The sequence below is a fragment of the Petromyzon marinus genome, chromosome 35 (assembly GCF_048934315.1).
Source record: "Petromyzon marinus isolate PM22_M1 ecotype Great Lakes invasive population chromosome 35, UKy_Petmar_22M1.pri1.0, whole genome shotgun sequence".
NCBI lineage: Eukaryota > Metazoa > Chordata > Hyperoartia > Petromyzontiformes > Petromyzontidae > Petromyzon > Petromyzon marinus.
The window spans coordinates 6,797,002-6,824,985 of record NC_133701.1 but is presented as its reverse complement, the minus strand read 5'-3'; the positions used below and the strand labels follow the sequence as shown (position 1 = coordinate 6,824,985).

General features: G+C 49.0%; 1 protein-coding gene across 1 annotated transcript in view; it reads left to right on the top strand.

Annotated features, from left to right (window-relative positions):
* LOC116948913 (phospholipid phosphatase 3-like) overlaps window positions 1-27,984 on the top strand; it is a 65,878-nt gene that overhangs the window by 24,668 nt on the left and 13,226 nt on the right. Inside the window, exons 3-4 of the mRNA XM_076071888.1 lie at window positions 12,084-12,370; window positions 13,379-13,436. Coding sequence (XP_075928003.1) covers window positions 12,084-12,370; window positions 13,379-13,436 — 345 coding nt within the window. The remainder of the gene's footprint in view (window positions 1-12,083; window positions 12,371-13,378; window positions 13,437-27,984) is intronic.

The following is a 27,984-nucleotide window of genomic DNA, read 5'->3' as shown; positions in this document are numbered from 1 at the left end:
TCACAACCTGCATGCTCCCACGTCTAACCTCCTCACCTTCAACAACCTTTTATATTACCAGCATGGTGAAGTATGGTTAAATACCCACCACAATCTGCACGGCATGGGGAGCACCTCGTCCTGCATTGGAACGTTACATATTACATTCCAGGGGCAGTCGTGGTTCAGTGGTTAGAGTATTGCAGGATAAAGTCAGAGACCTGAGTTTCACTCCCAGCCACGGCTAACTCTACTTTTGTATTTATGTTGAATTTATTTCGCACCGTATGAAGCCAACCGTGCTAATCGGAGGTGTTGGGCGAAGGACAACAACCTTAATACAAAAGGCCGCTTTTAAAGAAATGAGACAATCTCGATGATTTTAAAGTGCATAGCTCCCAGCGCCTTCCTAATATCGGAAGGAAGAGCATTCCAGACGGCCGCAGAAGCACATGTGGAAGCGCGCAATGCGGTGACCATCTTTGGTCACTGGCTAGCCAAAAGCCATTCGATCGCTCGCCAAAAGTCGTGATATCTGAATTATTCATGGGCCCGTTCCACTTCACCAAACCCACACTTACCAGCATGGTAAGGAATGGGTCAAACAACCACCATGACCTTCATTGCATTGGGTGGCTTCCAGCAGTGGATTGACAATGGGCTGTAAATGATGATGTTTGTTGCTATTATATCAATGTGCACTGCACATGCCACGTCTCTACCCCATGTACTCCTGGCTGCGTGACGCATTTCTCAAGAGTGATGGTTCTTGAGTGACAATGTCATGACATGAAGAGAACCCCACACACCAGTTGTCTCTACAGGATGCCGTAGCGTTTCCCAAATATAGACACCGCCGATAATAAAACGCTTTGTGTTTGTGTCCTAACATGCACTGTGCAGTGGTAATATTATTGTACGTGGTAATATAATCACCACACAGCAGTCCTCATTGTCAGTCCACTGCTGGGCGACAGGCTTTGAGTGCCGTGCGGGTCGTGGGGGTTACTTGACCATACTTCACCATGCCGGTCAGTGCGGGTTGGTGACGTGATAAGGCAAGACCGGTTCTCACATCGCTTGGTACTCACGTCAGTCGTGGTTGAGAATCGGACTCGGGTTGGCGGGCTCATCGAGCAACGCGCCAAACGCGAAATATTTCATAAGAGTCATTTAATAATGCACGCATTGTTCCCTTGGCTCTGACTATATCATTTAGCATTCGTCCCAGGTTTCCCTTGCGAGAGAGATGTTATTGTCCCAGTGGGCACACACCTGGTTAAATAAAGGCTACTAAATTAAATTACTGTGAATGGAATTACACGGCGGAGTTTAACAGCCCCGCGCTTATCATTTAATTAACGTGTTTTCTTCGCCTTGTTGGCTCGACAACCCCCAGTGTTATGAGCACGCGTGCCTTGGCCAAGAACTTTGTTCAATAATTTCCTTCTCCTGTTTTCTCTCCTGCCCTCCCTCCCTCCCTCCCCTCCTCTCCCATCGCTCGCCCGCCTTCGCGGTTCTCATTCCACGTGCCGTGCGTGCCCAGTTGACATTCTCGCGAGGAGGAATACTGCCTCCGCTCATAATGCGAACCCCACTTTTCAATTGCAGCTGCGTGCCAAACCCGGTGCGTTGAATTTGAGAGAAAACGAACCGGAAAAAAAAAATGCGAGCAAAACAAAAACTTCGGCGTTGGATCGCACGCGCGTGATGTGATGACTTCATGCCTCGCGCGTCCCGGGGAAAGTTCGGCGGCTCGCTCGGGGCCAAGACTCTGAACCGTCATAACCCTGCGCACTCCCTGGGTGGTGGCGGTGGTGGTGGCAACTGCGTTTGACAGCGCAGGAGCCCACCCGTTCCACCAACCCCCCCCCCCCACATTATGTGCATTACCGAAATACTGAGGGGTGGCAGGTGGGGGGGACGTCCCGCCATAGCTGCCAGGAGCTTACCCGCAAGTTGCCAGTTAAAATTCGGGAGCACCCGAGGATCTCCTCGAATGCATTTTCTAATTTAAAATAGTTTTCTGCTGACGTGTGTTTTAAGCCTCTGCCAATTGAGCAACAACAAAAAAAACAAGTAGCCTGATTGCACATTCGTTTATTTGAAAGCTGATATCATTTCCTGGGTAAATATTTGCGGGACACTCCTTGTTCACCAAAGCCCCATCTCCTCCCTCCTCCTCCTCCCTCCTCCCCATACTTAATTTACACGCGCGGCCTCCACTGCCCAGCAATGCGCCCGGCGCGCTCAATATAGGATGTGAGTAATGGCCCTCGATAGGCGAGATAAGCCCCTCTCAAACAATGGAGCCGCGGGCCCAGCGGCAAACCTTGGCTCGTCATCCCGCCAACACTTGCAGGGGTACTTGCCGGGCAAGAGCAAGTGGGGTGCAATGTAGCGACAGGGTCCAGTGTGCAACAGGGCATTAGAGGCGGGGTGGGGGGGGGGAATCCCTGCTCGGGAGGTTTTAATTTCACACCAGCAATGTGAATAGTGTGCAATTGTCACTTGTTCTCATCTGCGCTGCTGCGTTCAATCACACGATACTTGAAGGTCAAAACGGCCCCCTCCGTCTTTCTGCCCTGGCACTGCTCAACTTTGGCATCTATTTACAGCTTCCCATTTGGCCAAGTTCTTATAGACCCTGCTCAGTTCAATGCACGTATTCACTTTTATACTACATTTGGCGTTTTGAGCGTTTTCGGCCTGCGCTCAGCAACCAGGATAACAACAACAACAACAAAAAATGTAAAAAGTGGGAAGGGAGAATTGAATGTTGCGGGACTTATAAGAGAGAATTGTATCGACGCATCTCACCGGCGTGGAAGTTGCCTGTCTCACTAAGGTTGCGATTGATCTTACTGGTCGCGAGTTTGAGTTTATTTGATTTGTTACACGGATCATCCCGTTTAGCCAGATGCCCGGTTATTTTACACGGGAGATCCGTGGTGCGTGAGCACACCAGCAGCAAGAATAACAACGTGAGTATTGCGGGGAACGAGTTACAGGGTTTGGATATTGCAGTACCAACAAACGGGGTGTTTTAACGGTCGTAAATGAAACACCCGCGAATCGAAAAAAACTGCAAATATAATATAAGAGCATGACGTGCCAGAAAAAAGATTAGCTGCAGAGGCAAATAGGCTCAAAAGTTTAGTCTAACAGGGACATATATGCACGCGCATTTACAAGGCATGGTGCAAACGTAATGTGGGAGCAATGGGCACTGTAAAAATATAGGTACAGGTGCAAATAAGCTGTGTGTTTTGGTTTAATGTGAACATCGAGAGCAGGGTAATGAAGTGAGGGAACCAAGGTGGTCGTCCCACAGGGGCGATGAACTGGGAAGTCGGCAGTGGTTTCTACACGGAGAGACTGAGCAAATGTACAAGGTGGTCCAGTGGCTTAGAGGGTGAAGCTAGCACCCCTGAGAACCGGGGTTCGGATCCATGTTACAGCTATCCGTGATTAAATCTGATTCCCCGGTAAGTGTAGTGAGTTTGGTGGTCTCAGTCCTGCCATTAAGTACTGCACAAAAAGCCCCGACGTTAAATTGGTTTTGCACTTAATTTGGCTGAAAATTTAGCTCTGACAATTATTAATTTTATAAGAATAGGCACTCGGACTTTTGTTGGGGAGAAATCCTGAGAAAAATATTGTCGGCCGCTCTTCCCATAGGGTGCACTACTTTGTGAGATTTCCAAATTGATTATTTCAGCTCCATGACATTTCACTGATAGCACAATTGTAATAGGCCCTTGGACTTTTGATTGTATTAATCTGAGCGCATATTTGTAGTCGGATGCAGTGCATCTTTCGTTTTGTTATTTGTTTGGAGGGGGCGTTTTGATGTCGTACACCCTCTCCCCCTTCCCACCCTTCCCAAATCGCCAACCTTGGTCCGCTTTGATCCAGCCGCTGTTAACTCGGTCCAGGGGGGAGGTGGTGGGGGGAGGGGTTACGGGGGAAACCTTGTCGATGCACTGAATCATCTGCTGGTACCCAAAGCTCCTACCCATACGCTGACACGTGCTGGTATGGCCAGGTGGCCCTGCATGCAATTATCACTACATTTCACGAGTGAACAAAGGGTGGGGGGGGGGGGTAGCTAAACTAGAGACACGTGAAAATGTCTTATTTTTGTCCGCCCCCCAACTTTAACCCCCCCCCCCCCTCCCGCTTCGCACCTGCGCACGCAACACGCGATAACGCACTCTCAAAACCTGGGGCCCGGGTAAGAGAGGGCCACCTCCCCGCACGGAGTGGAGCCGTGCTAGCAGATGGAACTCGCGGCCCACTGTCGGCAGGAAAAGACAAACATTGGTGTAACGTCAAAGACGCGGGGCCCTGGTGGGTAACTTTATCACAGCGTTCGCGTATCGCCGTGGTGCTTTAACGCGAGCGCCGAGTGGCGCGATCATCCGACCGTTTATTTTATGAAACGTCAACCATCGATACGTGTAAATGCGCGTCGATGCCGGGCGTGGAATTATTTATTTGCAATAGTTCAAAATCGGCGCTCAAAATGCGACGTTTCACTCCGAAGCCAAACTTTTGGAGTTTTGGTTACAGACGTTGGTTTGTTTCGGGCTCTCGTTATCAACACTTTTTTTTTTCGGCCGGCCTCTTCTGTTATCTTATGCGTGGCTGCGGCCTCTCACCCAGAGAAAATTGTCCCGGTTTTTTTTTTAAGCCCCCCCCCTCCAGAAAAAAACAAATGGCTTCACCAACGCTATGTTGGTTCAAGTAAATGCTTGGTTACTGATGCTGTCAGCCCCAGTGCTTCTCTCTTCACGGTGTGCTCCAGCTATTTGACCCCTAGCTCGCGGTCAAACTTGTCATGTCCACCGATATGCACGGAGTGTGACGTTGCCTGTTCGGTGAATTCGGACCATGGATGACAGGTTAATTAGAAATAATGGAGAGATTCTTAGTTGTTCTCTGTCAATGAGAGGGAATAAATATCTTGATGTTGCAGCTGAAATGAGAGAACCATCGTCAGGAAATAGAATTATTATGGAGAATATTGTTTATATTATTATTTATGATGTAATATTTTGCTCCTTCACGTCAGTGGCTGACATGCTGCTGGGAACTGGTAGCCTTGGTTTAGGTGTATCGGTCATGGGGGGGGTGGGGGTTGGGGGCGAGTTGTTTGTGTGACCATACTTCACCGTGCTGGTCAGTGCGGCTTGGTACAGGAGGGGTATGATGTGCCAGATATAGAAACTTTCCGATGGGAGCGGAGGGGAGGGGCCAGCGGAGGGGAGAGGTCCTGAGATTTCAATCTTTTACTTAGGGCCCTAATATTAATGCAAAAAGCCTTCAATGTATTTACTCTGGTAATTATGAATACGGTACCAATTTCCAGGGTCTCGGGGCATTACCCCAATTGCAACTGCCCCCCCCAACCCCACCAAGATCTCCCACCAATGGGTGCTGCCCCTATCATCCAGTCTAGCAGTCGAGCTATGCCAGTCCACAAGGCTCTCAAACGAGCTTGACATCTTCAGCAGTTGACTGGAGAAAGATATTCAGTTGGAATGTCAAGACATCTCTCTCGGTGACATTAAAACAGCTCCGTTATTATTATTTGTCCATCGGCCTGTTACGCCAACCCCAGAGTTGCCAAACAGCCACAGACAGAGATGGTCATTTCAAACACCCTGCGTGATGTGACCGCTCGGGGAGAAACTTTGACGCACGAGTGTGCTTGGATCGTAGGCAACGTCGGGTTTCGCTATAATGGAAGCAGCCTGCTTTCATCTGGAATAAAGAATATAACGAAAGCCATCATTGCTTTCATTGTCTGCAAATGCAAAAAAAAGGTGATCAAGTGACAAAGACTCACGCGCACAATCTAACTACAGCCTCGTAACTCTCGTGAAGCCCTGTGCTATATTTTCTTTTTCCGGCATAACATAACAACGCTTCAAAGCTCAGCGCCCGCATCATAACCATGAGTTTCGCTTTGATGAATGGAGGCCCGCTCTGGTCTGACAATCAATTATGTGGCCCACTGCATGTCGACTGTGAGCTATGCCCCACATATATGTTCGTGGATATGTATACGTACGTGCGAGAGAGGGGGCGGGGGGAGGGGGGCATTTCAAAGTCCAAAGTGAAGCTAAGTAGTGCTCCGTGTATGGAAACATACGTTCTGCGTCTAGCGCGCCCCGATCGGCTCCCGGTATCTATTACTTAGAGGGGACAATGAATTGTGTTGCTCCCTTTGGGGCCCCGTGGGTGGGTGGGGGTTTGTGTGGGGGTGGCAGTAGAAGGGGGGTGCGGGCGAAGGATAGGGGCGGGCTTGGGGGGAAGGGGAGGGTAAAATGGGCTTCAAAGGGGACGTGGTCCCGTGGCATCTGGATTCAATAATGCGGCTGAACACGTGCCTCCCCCCGCTGCCTTCACTCCGTCCCGTACTCAGCGCTGCCAATCCCACAGAGCGGAGGAACGGAGATGGTGGGAAGAGGGGAGAGGCATCAAAACAAAACACAGATAGGCGGGGGGGGGGGCACGGCGGACGAGGGGCGGCGGGGGGGGGGGGCACGAGATGCAGAGACAAATGGAGATGAGAAAGCAGTCGCCGCAGAGCAAACAAGACGCACCACGATAATGTTTGTTGTCGAATGGCCGGTGACCTCGCTTTGTTTTTCAACAAACAAACAAAAAACGTTGTCACGTTTCTTTTTTTCTCTCTCTCTCTCTCTCTCATCGCACTCGTTGCGCACTTGCGTGCTGGCGTATTTCTCTTCCTCTTGTGCGCGTCGGGTGATGCGGTGCGCCCCGTACCCCGCGTGTGAAGGCGGCGGCGGTGGCGGCACGTGGCGTTTTACGAGCGCGCGTCATTTTAAATGACGCTACTTTACGTTTTTTTACACACACGTGTGTAAAAATCGATCGTTTTTGGCGGACTTTTACGCGCAGCAGCTGTGACAAGCAGACTCGCTTTTTCGCTTTGTTGCACGCGTTGCGCGCGCACAAATCACCGCCGGTGTATGTGGGCAAATTCAAATTAATTAAATCTCAACGCGATTTGCTCCGTGACGCATCACGGCCCCCCGAGCCTAATCCGCGCCAAGGTCACGCGCAAGGGCCGCGATTTGCATTTCCAAGATGCATATATTCTCGTTAGCAGGATTATTATGTCATTTTTGTTGGGCCACTTATATGCGCGTGTGCTCGGGTGTCAAATTGAAAGCACGTGTCCACGTAAATTGTGTGCGCGTGTGTGTGTGAGAGTAGTAAATGGGCGCGCTTTAGAAAGCACATGGTGAGCAGACGCGTCGTGTTTGCGCTGCATAGCTCCGTCCAATGAGGCCCTATATCACTCTGAGCTGCGGACACATTGAACACAAAGACAATACCCCCCCCCCCCTTACCGCCAATAGCAGTTATAGACTGGTGGGGCAAGGGCTGTTAGTGAGCAGCTATGAAAGGCCAACATGCTGCTGGACGGGGTGTTGTGGCTCGCGTCCCTTTGTCATTCCAGCAGTGGAATAACAAAGATGAATGTAAATAAAATAAAATTATTAACGTTCCAACACACACACACATACACTCGCAAACAGAGTCGCGGGGCTCTGCTCGTATGGCCGCAGCGAGGAAGGTCGGCGAGCTTGAGAACTAACGCACGCACGCAAGAGCAATGTGCGTCACGCTTGACCCGGCCTTGAGTTTGGATGCCATCTTAAAAACATCACTGCTGTGTCCCGAGCACCACGGTCCTCGCCGAGCGCCGCATGTTTGCGCAGGGGCACGGCTCAGTGCGGTCTCTCCCTGGTGAGCCCTTGCCCAGGGGCATGGCTAGCGCGGTCTGCCCCTGGTGAGCCCTTGCCCAGGGGCACGGCTCAGCGCGGTCTCTCCCTGGTGAGCCCTTGCCCAGGGGCATGGCTAGCGCGGTCTGCCCCTGGTGAGCCCTTGCCCAGGGGCACGGCTCAGTGCGGTCTCTCCCTGGTGAGCCCTTGCCCAGCGACATGACTCATTGCGGTCTCTCCCTGGTGAGCCCTTGCCCAGGGGCACTGCTCAGCGCTGAGCCCTTGCGCTCCCCTCGCCGTGGTCCTGACCTTGGCTTATCTGCTGCAAGACGGCAACCGCTGGGTAATGCCAGGCTGACGAGCATTTTATCATTTTGGAGAAAAATGTAAACTCGAGTGTGCGCGTGCGTGCGCGTGCGTGGTGCACGTCAGATAAATGCTCTCTTTGGAGCAGGAGCTCCTTAGCGGGAACGTTCATAGCGTTGACCGCTCCCCACGTCCACTCCGGATTCTTGCACCTCCTTAAAGAAGACAGAACCCCAAAAAAACAAATACTGCCACTGTTATCTTGTAGATAGCTACCTAGCCGTTGTGTCTCGGGGTGCCTGACACGATTTTAAATATCAGCAAGGAAAGGAGGAAACTCTACGTGTACGCTCAAGCATTCCATCGTAGCACCGCAGGCACATGAGTGCATTGACTGCATCAAAACCTTTTGCAAGTGACAGCACAATCACATCATTGCAGCTCTCTAATGGCGCACTTGACTCTCTATTGGGGCACTTTTCTAACGAATGCAACTCCAAGCTCATGCCAAACAGCCAGAGACACGCATCCTAGATACGTGTCCGTAAGATATGAGTTGCATTCTTTATTGGATAGCCTCCTTACGTCAGCTTTTTTTGCGTTGAACAAGGCCCCACAGTTTAGAAGGGGGGCACACTTTCCAATAACATCTGGTAACCCCAGCAGCGTTTGCTTAACAAGCTTAACTCTGGCTGATGAGACCCAGGAGGTCGAAGCCGGTCCACAGTTTGCTTGCTTAAAGAAATGCTGCTGGTCAACATGAGTCTGGAAGGCCGATAGACAAAAACATATTTTTATTCATATGTGGAGACACAGAACAACAATAGTTTCTTGATTGCATTTACTGTTAAACCAAAACGTCAGTGACCTGGTGCGTATTGTAATACGGGTAGCTACTCAACTTATACCACTGCACAGCAGTTCTGCTTGTGTACGTGTCTGGAGCAACAGTGCTACGGTTGGCGCCACGCTGCGCTACGAACCCAGCGACCCGAGTAGAATTCCCGCTCACGCCGGACGCCAGCGACGATTATCTGAATCGATCTTGGGCTTCCCTTAGGTCGACTCGGCCTCAAATATGTAAGTGGGGGGATGTGTAAACATCGCCACTGGGGAGACAAAGGCGGCCGGGCGTTGTGCTGGCCACCCACCCCCTCGTGTGTGCCGTGCCGGCCTTCGTAGGTGCTCGCTAACAGCACTTGCCCCCAACAGTCTGTGAAAAGGGGGATCTCTGCATTTATTTTTTAACGAAACTTTTTTTTTATTTTACCAGGTGAGGTCCCGTTGAGCTACATAGCTATTTTTAGAAGCGAACCGGCCACAAGTGATATCTCAACGAAGTCGCTTATGTGGACATTTACAGCAGTCAAATACTCTCGGCGCACGTTGCTAAATGTGGAGGGAAAAACCAGAGGACCCGGAGAAAAATCCACGCGACCACGGGGAGATAGAGACGCGCAAACTCCAAATATACAGCAGGCGTCAGAGTCGGGTATCGAACCCACGAACTGCTGCATACCAGGCGTGGTAGTGGACATCTCCTAGCCACCATGGCGCCAGAGGGACAGCTGTCGCAAAGAGAGCGATAGGGGAACACAATGCTCGCACCATGTCTCAGATGGAAATACATCCGTGCCCTCTACAGTGGCAGATCAAAAGTGGTTTTCTCTCCACACCCCCCCCCCCCCCCCCATATTTAAGCAACCCCTTTACAAATAATGGCGTGCTCCACGACTAATGGGCCGCACGTGTGCATTCGTGCTTGCCCTTCATGAAAGGGCTCCTGCATCAGATGCAGAACGCACGGGGAGTTTTGTGTTTGCACGTGCGCCCCCGCGTTATTCAGCTCCCCCACAGCCAAGGGTTTCCATAATAACGGCATTAATAGGTTGCAGCCCTTTCTTTCCTCGAGCCACCGCTGGATGATGGTCTCCCCCGTGCCGTGTGGGCCGTGTTGGAGGCGTGGAGGTGCAGGGCGGGGGGGAAGGGGGGCGGGCAGAGGGCATTTGACCGTACTTCACCATGCTGCAGGCAGTTGCGGCTTGGCGAAGCGAGGGCGCCCTGGAACTGTTTGGACATCGCTTGCCCGCCGATGTCGGCCGTAGCGAGGCCTCTGTGCCCACGTGCTTGGTGACGCTCCACCACCCCCGGTGGGGACGTACGTATGCGCACGGTACGTCGGAGTTCTTTCGCGTCCCGTACGTAGCCAACAGTGCTCACCGGAGGTGTGTGGGGCAGGACAACAAACAGACGGTTCGGCGAGTGGGCCCGTTCGAGTTGAGGCTTGAGAGGGGGGGGGGGGGAGGGGTATCTTGGCGCAGCGTTGGTCGTAAGCACGGCACCACCACTTCCCCCAGGAACTTCCAGGGTTTATGCGGGATATATCAACGCTATATTTAGCAAATGCTATTTCATATTTGATGCCCCGTTATACGTGGAATAATATTGCATCTGTGTTGGATTTCAGAAACTATTTTGTTCCATTAAATTCCTTGTTCGGTCAGTTGGAATCTTGTGTTTTGTTGGGATATGTTTATCAAATGCCTTCACGTCTGGCTGAATTGTCCCTACTTTTTTGTGTATATGCAAACCATTATAACTTTGACTTTAAAGTTGTTAAAATGCCTCTCAGTCTTTTTTTACTGACCCACTTTGTTTTTTTGTAATTTTAATTTTTTGCAGTTTTAAGCCGCACTTATTTTCAACTCTCACTTACAACGGGGTGTGGGGATGCCTTCATCCAGCAGTGCATTGCTTTTTGTCTTTAGTTTGTTGTTCTTTCCCCGCACTTCCGATTAGCGCAGTTGGCTACGTACGGCGTGAAAGAAGTTCAACGTACATACATACAACACCCATGGAGACGTGTGTTATGAAGTCAGCTCTTTGACTTAACATAGACATTGTAACTTATTTTCCCCGATGAAAAATAAACATTTAGACTAAATAGGATGCCACCACGTTTTTTAAGGAGAGGACACTATTACGACTTCGGCTACTTTGTGCATTACTACGATCTCGTCTTTGCACGTCCGCCAATCTTATTAATTCCAGTGAAAGTTAAGTCGTTATGAATTGGCCACGACTGAGCGTTGGAAAACGTGCGCTCTCTGGTGGGCTACAGCCACTCTGGTTTGGGATGCCCTGCCGCCTTGCTCCAGCCTCCAAAGAAGCCGTGGGTGATTAATAAAGACACGGTCTAACGGCCAGGTGCTCGCGTGCCACCGGTACACATGCACCTGCTAATCATTCACATTTGCCGCCTCTGCCCGCACCCCTGCTCCACACGCCTCCCTCTCTTGCTTGGACCCACACACTTTTCCTACTCCCTCCGCCCTACGCCTTCCTCCAACTTTCACCTCCTCCGTCTGTAACTTTGCCTCCATTGTCCTCCTCCCTCTTGCTCTCATCGTTTCTGCTTCATCCTCACCCTCGTCCCTCTCCCCCTCTGTCTCTTGCTGCATTTAATCTCATTGTCTGTACCACTTCTTCTGCCATTCTTCCTCTCACTTCTCCAACCTCATCCTCCTCCTTCATCCTGCTCCTGGACCTGTTTCCTTCTCTTCATTGGCCTCTTAACTTTGTCTCCATTTTCTTGGTTCCTTCGGTAAAGTCGCGTAAAGTCTACGTGACTTTACCGAAAGAACCAAGAAGATGAATCCCTGCAGTCACGAAAGCTTTGAATCGAAATTTGTCTCCATTATCACCCTCACCACCCACCTCTCTCCTGTTCCTCCTCCTCCTCCTTATCGTCACCATGTTTTCTCCTGTTGCTCTATCTCGTCCACCCACTCATCATGATTCCCCCTCCATCCGCCTCACCTCCGCCAATAATTCTCGTCCTCCACCTCGTCGTCCTCGTCCTCCCCGCACAGGTGATTGGGGGCGAGCTGTTCTTCCTCCTCCTCCTTATGGTCACCATCTTTTCTCCTGTTGCTCCATCTCGTCCACCCACTCATCATGATTCCCCCTCCACCCTCCTCGCCTCCGCCAATAATTCTCGTCCTCCACCTCGTCGTCCTCGTCCTCCCCGCACAGGTGATCGGGGGCGAGCTGTGCGCCGCCTGCTGCCTGGGCCACCGCTGCCCCCCCGTGCTGAAGAGGGGCGGCTCGCTGCCCGGCGCTCTCTACCGCACACTGGGCGCCTTCCTCTTCGGCTGCGCCGTCAACCAGTCGCTCACGGACGTCGCCAAGTTCTCGGTGGGCCGGCTGCGGCCGCACTTCCTGGACGTGTGCAAGCCCGACCGCGCGCTCTACAACTGCTCCGAGGGCTACATCACGAGGGTCGTGTGCACGGGGGACCCGGCCGTCATCGCCGAGGCCAGGTACGGCCATCGAACGTTCAGCAGAAAGTCAAACGGATCGCGTGGGACACGAAGCTTCCGGGTCGCTCGGAGGTCAGAGCACCGAGCTGGCGCTGCCGAGAGGCTGGGTTCAAACCCGAGTTTCAACTGCCTCCACCACCGGCAATTTAACGAGTTATTAAAAGTGTTCACGATGATGGCGATATCGGCACATTTTCTCCAATGCAATGCAAGAGGTGGCTGGGTGAATTCAGAGGTGAGAACGCTGTCCGCCACTGCCGCTGAAGGGCCTGGGTTTGAATCCGAGTATCAGCCGCTAGAGGTTAATCGCCGGTTTCTCCAGTGTATGGAGTTTATGGTCTCAGTCTGGTCACCCGATGACTGCACACACACAAACAAAGTAATTTTTAGTTTTGTTCTGCACTTAAATTTGCCTACATAAGTCCAGGTCTGAGAAATACAAATATTGGTTTTATGGTCACATGGTACGCAGAGTCATAACAGATTGTAAGGGAAAGTGCATTCTCTGATGCATAGGACACACTGTTTTGCAACATTGCCTAATGGATTCCACATCTCATGACAGCGCAATTGGAATACTTTGGGGAGGGGGGGGGGATACCAATCAGCGTTGAAATAAAACTAACCAAATAGTGAATTGCTATTATTTAATGTTTATTGGTTACAGGGACGAGACTGTCAAACTTTCTCAATTTCAGCTCCGTTTAATCTCAGGAGGATGCCTGGATTCAACCCAGGATCTCAGAGCTTCCGGCGTAATGCTCTGACACGGCCATCGTGAGCCAAATCACAGTCACCGAACCATCTGAACTGTAGAGGCTCTCTGTTATTACACCGCGTGTAACACTTATAGAGACGTGTGTTTCGAAGCCAGCTCCTTGACTTAATATGTACATTTTCTGCTGTACCATCTGCTTACAATTAAATGTGTTTAAAAATGGTTATTAATGAATAAAGTTAGGGCATGCATACCGCGCTAATGATGTAATCTATTGTTTTTGGTTACAGGAAATCGTTCTTCTCTGGTCATGCCTCCTTCGCAATGTACTCCATGGTGTTCCTTGCTGTGAGTACCATGCACGCACGCACACGCGCACACACACAGGTATCACGCTTAGCTTTCAACAGACAAGTGCTGTTAGCGGGCACCAATGAAGGCTGGCACGGCACACGAGGGGGTGGGTGGCCAAGACCACGCCCGGCCGCCTTTGTCTCCCGACCGGTTCGGATAACCGTCACTGGTATTGGCCGTGAGCGGGTAATCAAACTTGGGTGGCCAGGTTCATAACGCAGTGAGCTAACCACTTCGCCACCACACACAAGTGCCCACATAGGCACACTCACAAAGTGTTACACGCACAGACCGAGACGCACGGATGTGAACAGATAGAAACACAGACTCCCACAGGGCAGCCAAGGCATATAAAAGCGCTCCCCTTTCACGTCCCATCATAAACTTGTGCAGAACATATAGTTTATACTTTCGGAAAGCACTTCGCTCTGTGGGTAGCCAGGTTCCACTGCTCACAGAGTCGAAGCATTTACGACACCTGTACGAAGAACGGCAGTAATTTCCCTCGGTTAATTGCGATCTTTTAAATTAGGCAGACGTGTTGCCCTAACAGTATTTCACGTGGCTCTAATAGAAGCTAAGCTACACCGCCTAGTAGTAAACCAGCAAAAATATAAAAAGCACACGATCTGACTTTTTTTTTTACGAACGCACATCTTTAGAGGGTTTTCTCATTTACTCAACCACAGCTCCATGAAACGGCACACCGTCCACTGCCTAACGTGGCCATCTATCATAGGAGCCTTCGAGCTCCCAGCGCCGCCCAGGTGTGGCTATCGGAGGGTGATCGAAGAGCGGCCCACTCCAGAAATGCGTTCGGTCACTTTGGGAGACCGCCACGCTTGCCGCCGGGGAGTTTCACAAAAAACCCGTCACGGATCGCCGAGCTAAGCGGTAAATGGAGCTGCCGTGCCGGTTAGGGTTTGGAGGGGCGCGGGGGGGTGGGCGGCAAGATGATCTGGTATAAGAGCGCTTGATACCGGGTTGTTTCAAATACAAAAAAGTTCGGACTTATTGCAGAATTTTTTTTAAGCTCGTGAGGGGACCAGTTAAATTGCTTGGATATATAACTTCCCATTTTATAACTTTATTAATGTTGCCCTGGCAGAGGAAATGTCCCCCCCCCCTCCCATACCCACCACCCCCTTGAAGGTTTGCATTTGGGGGGGTGGGGGGAAGCACAGCTGTAATTTTTTACTGGGTAACTTTTATGATTGCTCTGAAAATTTATGAAACTAAACTGTGTCTCGCAGAAACCAGGTTCGTAGATCTTGTTTAAAACTATTATACGTCATCCCCCCCTCCCCACCATAAAAATAGCAAATGGTATATGTACAAGCTATGGTGAATAATAATGTACATTTTCGGCAGTAGAGGTTTTTTTTTTAAACATGCCACAATTGTCATATATGCTGCCTTATAATAGAATCGTCAATAATAGTCTCACGGTTTTGGCCCCGGCACATTATTCTCCAGAGCAGAGGGCTTTAGAAGCTGTTCAGCCTTGCAAGCATTAGTAAGAAATATGATGTTTTTCAGCCACAATCTACGCAACGTGGAGTCGTGCAGATGTTAGTGTGTGAAAATATAAACTCTCGTCACCCAAGCTTTCACAAACTTTTCGTGGATAAAAAAAAAAGTTTTACAAAAAGTCGGAGAAACCGATAGCTCGGCAGTAAAGCTAGCGGCCCGCAATCGGAAGGTGTTGAGTTCAAATCCTAGTTGGGGAATGACCCAGCCTATCATGCTTTCAGGGTAGATACAATCAATCCCATTTTGTGGGGAAATGAACAGCGGATGGACTTGCCCCCACCATAGGAATATGAAATGTCCACCACTGCCTCAGGGCTGTAAACGGGAGATGAGCACCGCATCGGTGCTCATTTGAGCGGAGATTCGCCCTTCGACCCTTGAATCGGTGTTAATACTTTACAGTACGCGTGGGTCTGCTCCAACATTGGCCAAAGAGGGCATAACAGGATTGAGTCATTTTCCCTTAAACGGATGGCCCTTGAGGTGGGCCCTGCTGTGTGGGAATCACATGAGCAAGAAACCTGCTCCCTCGGGAGCAATTGGGAGAGTCTGGTTGCTCCATCCCCCCCCCCCCCACACTCTGGCCCCTCCACCCCCCATCCCCACCCTCCCCTAGCCTCCCCCTGGCTCCCATAACGCTGAGCCCCACCACAGCAGCTCATTGCCACGTTTCACAATCTCCCCTCGACCCTTGACCCGCGACCTCGTGGGGTCAAGGCAGGAGGCGGCTCGTGTGTCTTCCTTGGTGGGCGAGTTGAGCGGCTTAGGTGGGGTGTGACTGCTCATGTTGGGCGATCGTTACAGCTTCATATGACAATCTCGGCACCAGCAGCACGTTGCCATCACTCCGATGCACGTGTTTGGCTTTAATTGTCATCGTCATCACCATCGTCATCATTGCGATCATAATTTTAATTTTCATTCGTAATTATCAACATTGTAATCATTGTTCATCATCATCCATCCATCCCGATCATCATGAATTAATTTTCATCATTCATCGCTAGTGCCGTCGTTAAGAGGCATATCTATTAATCTAGGAGGCCGCTCTCCTGTCTTACAGTTACATGCTAATTTCTCACATTAACATCACTAGCCCCGGCCACGTCTTTATAACCCTTGAGCTACACCCATTTCAAACCTTTTAAAATAGTCTGCCTCGGCAGCAGACCATCGCTTTCCCACTTGATGAAGGACGCTTGTGTTGCGCCCGAAACGTCGTGATTTATTTTATTTCATACCTACGTGACTTTACCGAAAGAACCAAAGAGTATATCTATTCATTTTTAGGAAGAGGGCTTAATTAAATGTTTGACTTGTCAGTTGCTCCACAACTCGCCGGAGTTGCTTGCAATATTACCCAAGGGTCAAGTAAGCCACCTGACCAGCTTCATCATCAATGTTATCACCACCTGTGTCCTCCAGCAAAGGAAAGGGCATCTGCCCAGATCAACAAAACGAGGCATTTGTAACGGTTCATTTGTTTACATGCCAGGCATCCTTGCCGATTCTCTGCCGAGCTCGCTTCCTGACTCGGGAGAGGATAAGGGATGGGACCCCTACGCTACCAGCAGTGGTTGAAGTGCAGATTCAGGCCATTTGTCATTCTGCCCAGACCTGTAACAACGTGCGGATGGTGGGTCAGGTCACGGTGGGACATTGTGAGAGAGAGAGAGGGAGGGAGGGGTGGGTGGGTGGTGGTGTTGAGGAGTGTTAGGTCTAGAGGATTGAGGATATGTGGCAGAGCTTGGGGTGAGTGGGGGGAACTGGACAAAAGTTTACCCGCAATAACCTCGGATCGAGACTTTTCTCTCTGTTACGGCGGTAACATTACACAGCAGCCACAACCGTGCACGCTTCAGTAAAACAAAATAAATAAATAAAACCCAGAAAGAGCCAGCTTCATTTCACGCATGTTAATCAAATTTGTTGTGAATTTTCCTGACACCCCGCTTTGTAGTCGGTTTGATGTAATGCGTCCAAATTGCAGCGTTTTGGGCCCCAGTCAGGTTTCATTTGCGTCAACGAAGCAAAAGATAAAGATAGGTTAAGCCAGCTGTGCGGCGGCCACGCACATAAACGCCGTACGTTGCCTTATTGATTAAAAGAAAATCTGCACTGCCGGTGGCCGACCTTCTTATCTCACTTCCAATTTTCGTTGAATTTATCTTGATTCTTTTTTTTCTCTCACACCGCTTTCAAAATCAGCAGCACCCCCCCCATCCCCCCCCCCCGGTGACCACTGTGCCAAGGCCGCTATCTTGGGCAGGCAGCCTCCCCCCACGCTGCAGCGGCGGCTGCGACGGCAGAATGGTGCAGAATTAAAATAAATAATGCCAAGCCGCCCTGCCGTTATCAGCCGGCACAAAGGCGAGGCACAAATGCCGGCTCCGGAAGTGAGCAACACCCAAATCCCTGTGACCCCCCCCCCCCCCAGAAGCAGCAGTAGCAATGAGTTTTGGCTGCTGCCAAGTGCCACTGATGTCAAGTAGATTTGCTTTGCTCCTCAAATTACCAAGTCTCTGAGTTCGCTGATCGTGGCTGTGTCGATTATCGACGGGCTGTATTTGTTAAAACGCTGCTGGTCACTTTTCTGTCTGCCCCTTCTTGCCGTTGACCACTCCAAATGATCCCTGGAGTTGGTTAACTTTCCTTCGCTTGTGATGAATGGCGAGTGTCCGGTGAGTGTTTTGGTTCTAGTCAGTGTGAGGACCTGGGAAGTGTTAGGTAAATGTAAGGTGAGTGGTGAGTTTCTGGTGAATGTGAGCAGTGAGTGTGAGTTGTAAGTGTTTCGGTGTTTGATGAGCATTCAGTGCATAGTGAGTGAGGGGTTGTTATTGTCTCAAGTGTTGAGTGTCAAGTGAGTGACTGGTGGTGAGTATCTGGGGAGTATTAGGTGATTGATGAGTATCTGAAGAGCGTCAGGTGAGTGTCTGTTGAGAGTGAATATGTAAGACAGTACCAACTTGGTCACATGATCAACACTCGTCCGCAAACGATCCGGCTCAGCGACCAGCGGTGCCGACTACTGGACTGGCCATCCACGCTGACGGGGCCAATGTGCGTGACATGAAACCGGCTTTATTTGTGAGTTTCCCCTCGCCGCTCTTGCAAAGGTCAGTCATTCCCAGGAGCGAGACGGCGATTTCTTCATTGCTAGCTCCTTGCGTGCGCTTGCCACCGCTGCTCCTTGAGGAATCCCTCTGCTTGCCAAGGCATTTAGAAGCGGGGACAGCAGTGGGGAGCGGGGGAGGGAGGGATCCAGACAAAAGCTAAATGACAGCGGCACTGGCAACATAAAAAAACTAAAGGCGAAAGTTTATTTGCGAAGGGGAGTCAAACGGTTTGCGAGTCCCGTCTGAGGGTAGTGTCTGTGCCTGTAATTTACTGGAAATGACATTAGCAGCGTTCTTTATGTATGTATGTATGTTCAACTTCTTTCGCAACTTGCATTGGCAACCGTGCTCATCGGAGGTGCGGGGGAAGGACAACAAACTAAAAACAAAAAAGCAGCTCTCAGGAAATGAGTTTTAAATCTAGATTATTTAAAAGTACACAGCTCCAGTGGCTTCCTAATATCGGAAGGAAGAACGTTCCAGACGGCCGCAGAAGCACATTTGGTCAAGTGCTTCGGCGGGAGAGTGAGCGGCCCGCAATCGGAAGGTCGTGAATTAAAATGAGAATCAGAATGAAGATATTTATTTCCTGAGTTATGTAATAATAACTCTTTTTCAAATCCTGGTTGGGATTGACTCAGCTCTTCATCCCTCCTTGGTCGATGAGATATGTACCAGTTTGTCGGGAATTTAATAGTGGCCTTCCTATGGATAGTCTTGTCCTCAGCATAGGAACGTGTAATTTCCACCAGTGGCCCAGGGCTGTGAATAGACGGGTCCACTGCCTTGGTGTTAATTTCAGCAGGATAATCGCTTTTTGACTCCTGCTGCGTCACGCACACAGATGTTGCGTAGTGTTGTGATGTGATAATTAGGACAGGGTTTACAAAGCCAGTGCCACATTAGTTTGGGAACTTAAGACATTAATTTTAATCCTATTAAAGGAACTCTTGCTGACCCAAGTAAAAAAAGGACCCCTGCGTAATAATTTATGTAACGCTGAGATTTAATGTGGCCAACATTTTTTTAAATTATTATTCATCTTATGAACAACTATGCATACTTAACATAGGAGTCCTGAATTCTCACTTGAAAAAGAACAAATGTAAGCTTATTTATTGGTTGAATTTTTATGGCTTCCTTCTCTCACCACCCTCTGTTTTTATTACTTTTATTACAAAAGCTTTTTTGGAATGCCATGCTGGTTTTGTTTCCACGGAAATTTGAGAACTGGTCAGATGCTTTAGTCAAACGAGCACCGTACACAGTTAGTCAGCATTGCTCTGACACCTAAGCTCTTTCTACTTAAACGCATTGGAATGAGTGCCCTTTATTTGAATGAAATCCACTTGATGAAAGGGGAATGCTGCCACGGTGTAATGGGTGGCACAATTGGGACCCACCGTCCAGAAGCCATCGGTTTCATCTCGCAGCGCTGCAGCTGAAACGACGGGCAAATTTCCTCGGCTAAGTCGCCTGCGGTGCGGTAAAAGTGTGGGTAACTCATCATAAAGGCTTTCGGGTTAGATCGCATGATGATAAATGTGTCGTAACCCTCCACCACCATGCGACACGGCCGGTAAGGTTTGTCACGTAAACACAGCGTGCCAATCAGTTGCTGCCCTCATCCCACCGGTGTGGGTTGCGGCAGCAACTGCCACCTCTTCCAAGACGTGTGGCCAGCGCAGAAGAGTAGGCGACAACGACCTTCTCAGAGGGGTTCTCGAGATCTCCTTCTAGCGGAGGCCCTTCGACCAGCAGTGGCGTCGAACAAGCAATTGCAGTGCTGCATCTTTGCTGTATACTTTTTTTTGTTGAATGTCGTTCATGAAAAAAAAGGTTTTTGTGGGGGTGGTGGGTGAGGGGGGGAAGCGTCATCTTAAATAAATGCTCTTCCGAATAATGTATCCTACTGAAAAACAAGATTTAGAAAGAAAGTTTTTATTTTGTTTTGAAGTAAATGTAGTTTGGACATGGTAAATAAATGTTAAAGCGAAGTAAGCTTCATGTAACATGAACCTATTCAGGCCGGAATGGTGCACGAGGGGTCCTGTGGCCAGCCTGACCACCATTAAATCCCCAGTGCTATTATTTTCACATACCACAATAGGTTCTCATTTGAGTCTGAGTTGACCTAGGGGAGGCCCCGGTTGGGTTGGTATACCACTTGTCACTGATGTTTGCCATGACCGGGAAACTCAGGCCACTGGGAACCCCTGTGCACTATCAACTGTGTGTACGTGTGCGTATAAAAATACACAGATTCCCCGTATAGCTTTAACAAACTGTTGGAGCAAGTGCTGTTAGCGAGCACCCATGAAGACCGACAGGGCGCACGAAGGGGGGTGGTGGCCAGCACCACGCCCGTCCACCTTTGTCTTCCTAGTAACGACGTGTACACACTGCACGAGGTAGTCATTTGAGGCTGAGTCGACCTAGGGGAGGCCAAAGGACCGGTTCAGATAATCGCCACTGGTGTTGCCTATGAGTGGGAAGCGAAACCGGGGTCGCCAGATCAGTAGCATGGTGCGATAACCGCTACAACCACAGCTCTCCACTATGTGTGTGCCTAGCCATATAAACACGCAGATATCTGATGCAGAAACTTTAAAGGGGCTTATCCACTGGTGGGGATTGTTGTAAAATGCTTTTGCGATCCCTGTGAGGTATTTTTGTGACGTAATGTTTGTCCTCGGTCCGTTATTTTCCTGCGGTCGGCAACGTGCTTGTCACAAATGGGCGCTGTCCCCCTCCATTCTCTGCATCTGTTACCCACATTAACTGTGAAACGATGCATCCCAGCCAGGCGTTCAGTTACTAATAAGATAAATTATCTGCTTCCTGTTCTATTCCAACACTCTATCTTGCGCACTTTTGATTCTCGCGTGCATTGAAATCACCTGTTCCAATGCTTATTTTAGATGTTATACATCGTACACCGCATTCCATTTTCCGCACGACATTTTTTTACGCTAAATAAATAAATACGTCGACAAAGGTCCCAAGTCTCCACGTAAAAATAAAATAGCCTTTTTTTTTGTTTTAGCCCATCAGCCCATTGGCCTTCTTAACCAATGTTTTAGAGCAGCACTTGTTTCTACAGGAATGCTCTGGACTGGCTTTGACGTTCCTTGTGTCGTCAACAGTCAGGGGCTGTTAAGCAAATGCTGCCGCGTTGCCAGACGTTGTTGGCAAGAGACCTCCTCCGCTTACGACACGGAGTTCGTTCAGCACGAAACAGCGAAAGTATAAATAAATGAGACCCGTTCCGTGCTATTATTATTTTCCACAGGAAAATTCCCAATCAATATTTAAAGCCCAATTCAGGAGGTGGTCGGGTGGCTCAAGAGAGGTCACAGCGCTGAGCTAGCACGGCTACGTTCCTGGGTACGAATCTAGGCAGCCACCCGTGATTAAGTCGGGTTCTGAAGTGTTGTGAGTTGAGTGTGGGGGGGGGGGGGGATGCCGCTGCTTTGTCTGTGGATTAGAAAGCACTTCAAGGGATCGCAGAAGTATTTCTGTGATATCCACTTCCGTGTGCCATTCTCGTACAGAGGAAGGTCGCGCAGTGCCGTTGCTAGCGTTCTAAATGCATTCCTTGTCTCTTTGCTAATCGCACCTCCGATTAGCACGGTTGGCTATGTACGGTGCAGAAGAAGTTCAACATGCATACATGACGCCAACAGCGTGGGATAAAATCGGGGGAAAGTCACAAGTTGTACACAGAAGTAATTTCTTGCATTAATTCCCAAGTCGTTAGGCAATTTCCTTTCATTTTATTAACTTCATAGCCCATTGTGGCTACAAATATTTTTTGCAAAGGAGACCTGAGCTTATAGATATATGTACGACAGAAATAATTACACAGGTTAAAAAAACAACAGGTGTTCTACAACTTAGTAAAACTAAACATTGTACAATCCCAGAAAAGTATGAAAATATTATTTAACATTGAACAGAAATGTTCTTGGAGTGAAAACAATGTAAAAGTATATACATTAAGAAAATTTCAACCCGATTGCAATAACAGCCATTAAACAGTAATAATTCAACTTGATTGAATACACCTCGAGCAACATTAGTAGCCTCCTTTAAACGCTGAAAATAAATTTACAGCACATTATCAGCTCACTGCTCGATGAAGGCCTTCCCCATGCTGTGCCGGTCTTGGCGGTCATTTGACCATACTTCGCCACGCTGGTCGGCGCCGATCGGTGAATGTGGGGAGCCCCAGCACCGGCGAAATTGTTGCTCGCCGAACCCACCGGCGTTCGCCAGTAGCCGGTAATTAAACTGGCGTCGCCACGTCCGTAGCACAGCACGCAAACGTCCCCCGCCACCCGGCCCAGATGGCCCTCAACCCGGCATTTCAATTCACGAATCCCATTAGCTGCCGCCCTCGTTTATTCCCCGAGTGCCTTGAGTCTTACCGTGAACAACGATAACAACAACAAAAAATCCCATTGTCATCGTTTGTTTAAACTGGATGTGTTCAGCGAGTGGGGTGGGGGGGGCTCTTGATTGTCAGGGTTTAAAAGTGGGAGTGAGGTCAGATGTTGTCTCGTCTGTTGCTGATTAATACAGTTCGGATCCACCCCTACTTTCCCGGTCAATACCCCCTTTCTGTCAACCTTCACAGCCAGAGAATGCCCCTCGGCTAGAACGATGGCTGACGGTCTTCGCGGGCTCCTGCGGAGAGCGAACGTGCGTGCGTGCGTGCGTGCGAGCGAGCGCACCGGCTCGGCCGTTTTGTTTGCGTCGGGGGGGGGGGGGGGGGGGCTGTCGCTCGTGAGACCGTACGTAGCATTCGTAGGGTTTGGGCGGAAAATGCCTCAGGCCTACACAGCCCAAACTTGAAGCAAGAACCGTAACGAACAACAGCAAAAAAAAATCCCCATCTGGTTAACGTGATTAAAAACAGAACCGCATAACAATGCTTAACTCAAACAGGCTGTACATTGTTTATACATCCAAGTGTATTTTTTTTTAGACCGGGACAAACGGGCAGTGGCAGCTAAATATTTAAGATTTCTTATTAAAGTGTTCCTAGTTTTTGTTAAATGTGCATGAGCTGCCTCCACATCAGCAAATCCAAGTGGCCAAAGTGGGAGGGAGTTGGGGCGTTTAGCTGAGGAGCAGTTTCCTGAGTGCTGCTCAGGCATCATCAAATCAGGAAGGCAATTCACCAGTTTACTTTTACTTCCAGAGAGGAAAATATACATTCGGTCGGAAATCATATATTTGTCTTCATCAATCCCACGTATCATTATTATTATTAGCGTCGCTATCATATGTAAGTAGCTGTGGTGCAGTCGCGACATGCGCAAATTGTGAATTAAAGATTAGCATTGTGTGTGTTGGCAAGGAAGGGGGAGGACGTTTTAGTTGCAAGTTTCAAGTTTATTTTGTTTAACCAGGTGTGAACACTCAAGAGACCAGGGGGTGAGTCTCGTTTGAAAAGGGTCACCTGGCTCGCCAAAAAAGTGACAAAAGCAAAACAAAAAGAACTGCAATGAAGAAAATAGAAATCGGGACAAAAACAACTGTGTGTACATGACAAGTAGAAATTTAAACCATACTGCCCTATAAAATGGGGGCCAGACTGCCCTCCCGCCGGAACCTCTGATTAGCACCGTTGTCTACGTATGATGCAAAAGAAGTTTAACACGTGCAACATACATACAACACACATGCAACATACATGCATACCAACCTCACGCCAAAGCAATGACAATCCCCAAGGATCCTTTGCAGTGACAGAAAGGTGGCTGGTAGGGGGCCTCCATTGCTTGTCGACCAAGTCACACCACCTTTTTAGAATTCTTACAATTCGGTGAAAATGCGAAAAGTTTCCAACGGGCAGCTTAAACTAACGTATCAAAGATCCTCAGAGTAGCCGGAGAAACGTCCCAAGTCATCCTCTCGACCATCCTTGTGTATTTAATTCCTTTGAAGCGCGTACTACACACAGTAATTATATACTCACCGCAGACGGTTACACGGTTTTAGAAATCACGTGCAACACTCGTACGCATTTTGAAGTATCAGGTCCACAAACCATTTGTTCACTTTGTAATGTACATTGCTATACATACGCAAACTATAATGTACACTATATAGATAAGCAGATTCTTACGACCCAAACTGATTGGCCTATGCTGGGCTTGGACCGAAGTCTTGGATTTCCCTCATTCATTCCCCTCTGCTGTCTCCATAGTCTAAAACTCCCCTTCCCCCCTGATATCCATGCTGTCAGCTCCCTGCCCCTGTTGAATCCAGGCTCAAGAATGTATTTTTTTTTTTTGTGTCTGACCCGGCTGCCTCTATCTGTCTATAAAATGAATATCCCCATTGTTTCTGTACAGCGTCTGGAGATAGGTCACATTTAAATCAAAATTGTAAAGAATACGCCTAACAAATGATCCCGTACTCACGTTCACATTAATACTCGATACGATTGCAGTTTTAAGCATTCGCATACAATATATCATCTGGCTTTTGTACAATGCTGTAATCGTGAGACAGAAATGATAATAATTCCCTTAATTTACCCAATAAATTTTACTCAAGATTATTTTCCAGAAGGGTCCTTTATTGGGATGTTTGGCCAATTACATTAATGAGTTGTTTGGCTTCGTGCGGGGGGGGGGGAACCAGAGTACTCAGAGAAAGTTCACACACGTTTACATTTTGATGCATAGACAATAAGCTGCGCAAATTGTTTGTGAACCCCTCAAAACAATGGGTCAGAATCTAGGCAGAATGTATTTCATTGGTGCAGTCCTGGGTACAATAGTGGCAACAAATCGAATTTGTAAACGCATATTCTTTTGGTCTTTCGGTAAAGTCACGTAGATAGGTTCAAAGAAAATAACAAAAATTAGGACGTTTCGATTGCAACGCAAGCGTTCGTCATCGGGAAGAGGGTAAACCCATCGTCATAACAGAAAAATAATACGGGCTGGAAAACCATGTACCTCCTCGGAAACTGCTGAAGGTTTTTTGCGAAATCCACAAAGGCCGAGTGTTTTCTACACATTTTTGTGTGTTGCTTGAAGCTAATGGTGGCAACCAACATACCATGCCTGGAACTGCCACTGTCTATTCGAGGGGGAAGTTAAGACATTTGCGCAGTCGTTTCAACGTCGTTGCCAGGGTATGGATTCGAACCGGCGACCTGTGGGTTGCAAGTCCTGTGCGCTGCTGACCACTGCACCACGGCAGCATCCAACCGCCGCGTACTGTTAAAAATAAATAAATATATTATTAACTTACTCCTTTCTTTTTGTTGAAACAGTAAATTAGTCGGGTAGCTTGGGGCCGCTCCGGTAACGGAGCGTGCGCTGGCGCCTGCGGGCACCCGGGGGTGAACGTGGAGCGAGCGAGGCCGGCTCGTGCAAGCCAAAACGGCTGTCGCGTCTAATGAGCGTTAATAAAGTGCTCGCGCAGAGAACAAACTGCAAATGCGGTTAATTTATGGATGGGCTGTGGCCGAGGTGGTGGTGGTGGTGGTGGCGGCAGTGGAGAAAGGTGTGCACGGTGTGGGGGAGAGGAAGGACGGCAAGGAAGATGCTCGTCGGATGGCCGCTGGTTATTGGGGTGGCAATCAAAGAGGTTGGTTGTAATTACCCGAGAAACGTCGTACTGGATGTGTAAATGTTGTGACTGAACCAATAACGAATTGTCACGCTTTGTTTACGTGACAAAACCATTCCTAATTGGCTGTGCCGGGTGGTGGCGGGTTTCACGACACATTTATTTTCACGCGATCTAACCCCAAATAACAAAAAAAACCTCCTGCGGATAAAAGAGGTTGTGGCGCAACTCCACTTTGGGACGTTCACGTCACCGTATCTGCCACGTCTCCACCACCGAGTCGTGAAGAACGCGGTGCCACAGGCACCATCGTGATACCGGAACGTCGTGTTCCGTGTTCATGTTTTCTCGCGCAGCAAACACAATTTTCTGTTCTGCACTCTCTCTTTGTGCCAAGTCCAACTTTCACATCCACCCCGAACCCCAAGCCCGCCCCCCCCCCCCCCCCATCAGCTCGCTCGTTCGCTCGCTCGCGTCCCTCTCAACCTACTCCGATCGTTACCCTTGAACGCTGCTCGCGTGGGTCCCCCCGAGGGGCCTGTGCCGTGTGGCCCTCGTGCACCCCCCCCCCCTCCCCCCCCCAGCTTCCCCCTTCATTTGCCCCTTTTGACTTTGTTTTCCATTTGACATTGGTGACGCACCTCCGTATCCCCAAGAGGAGGACTCGGCAACCGCTGACTGATACGCAGGGCTTAGAGAAAATGCGGCGAGGTGGAAGTGGTCGTGGCAATGAAGTATAGCTCGTGCTCGCGAGTCCATTTCTCTTTAACCGCGCATGGGGTTGAGCGGTGGCGCGGCACTTGCAGCGCTGCACTCTGACCCCGGCGAGAGATAAGTTTCATTCCCGGGCCACGGCTAACATCGCTGACGAGTGATTTCCGAGCCAGTCATGACCCACTCCTTCGCCGACTAGCGCTGACCTCGCGTGGGTAGGTATGGTCGTACGACACCCCCCCATAATGTACAGAGCGTGGAAGAAGCCTACATCCAGCAGTGGCTTGAAAATGAGTTGCAAATTCTCGCACGAGTTATGATTTGCTGACTGCGTAAAATCGTGATTGTGTTGGTAATTAAATGTGCGTAGGATTCTTCGGTTAAGTTGAGAGAAAAAAAAACCTCTTTAAAATATGATGTGTGGGCTTAATGAGAATGTATGCTTTGCAATATCATATTACAGCAATTGATTGTGGGTTCTAATTATAATCTTACTGCTTTGGGGGGAGAATATCTTGCGGTTAACTCTACACAAACAACCATTTACATGTCTTAAGGCATCGCATGCGCTCGTACACATCTCTCCATATTCAAACTGCTGCTGTTGTAACGAGCATACTAGATGCGTGGCACACACATTCGCACACACACGAATGCATTGATACGTGCAATCGGCAACAGAAGAAAAACATAGATTAGAGGGGAAAATGTTATTCATCAATTGATGTACTCGCACAGAGTGTTGCGATAAATAACTCTGTAGATGCAAAGATCCCCCATGTAGTCCACACAAGCTGTTGGGGCAAGTGCTGTTAGGGAGCACATATCAAGGCTGGCACGGGGCAATAGGGGGTAGGTCGCCAACACCACGCCCGGCCGCCTTTGTCTCTCACGTGATGATGCTTGCACATCGGGTACTCATTTACAGTCGAAACAAGGTACACACACACATACCAACACACACCAAGACGAACATACCCCTGGTAGCGGGCACTTGCGAAGGGCGGCGCAACATATGAGGCGGTGGTGTTTTCAGCACCATACGAGGCCGTCTTTGTCTCCCCAATGTCACTGTTATAACATTACACCAGGTGCTCATTTTAAGGCTGAGTCGCCCAAGAGGAGGGCCATAACCGGTTTAGATACTCATCACTGTTGCTGGTCCACGCACAATTAAGCATTGACGCGTGCACCGTCAGCAGTGGATTAAAACATATATAGTTTAATATATATAGTTTAATATAGTTTATATATTGTTTATTGATAGTTTTTAAAAAAGTGTATTGATAGTTTATATATATACCATTGGAACCTCCTTTGCCAGTAGCAAAATATGATCATTGTTTTTTACCCTTTTATCTGGCCAGATGAAAGGGTAAAAAAAAAACAATTATTAGTTCATATATAGTTTAATATATAGTTTTATATATAGTTTATGGCCCAACATTATGTGCTCAAAGCTTTAATTACAAAAACAAGTTTTCACACACTTTGGGCCGAAACTTTACATAAAATAAATATGATGATGATGATGGCAATAGGAGAAAAGTGCTGAGCACTCACTCTTTTATGAAAACTTATGT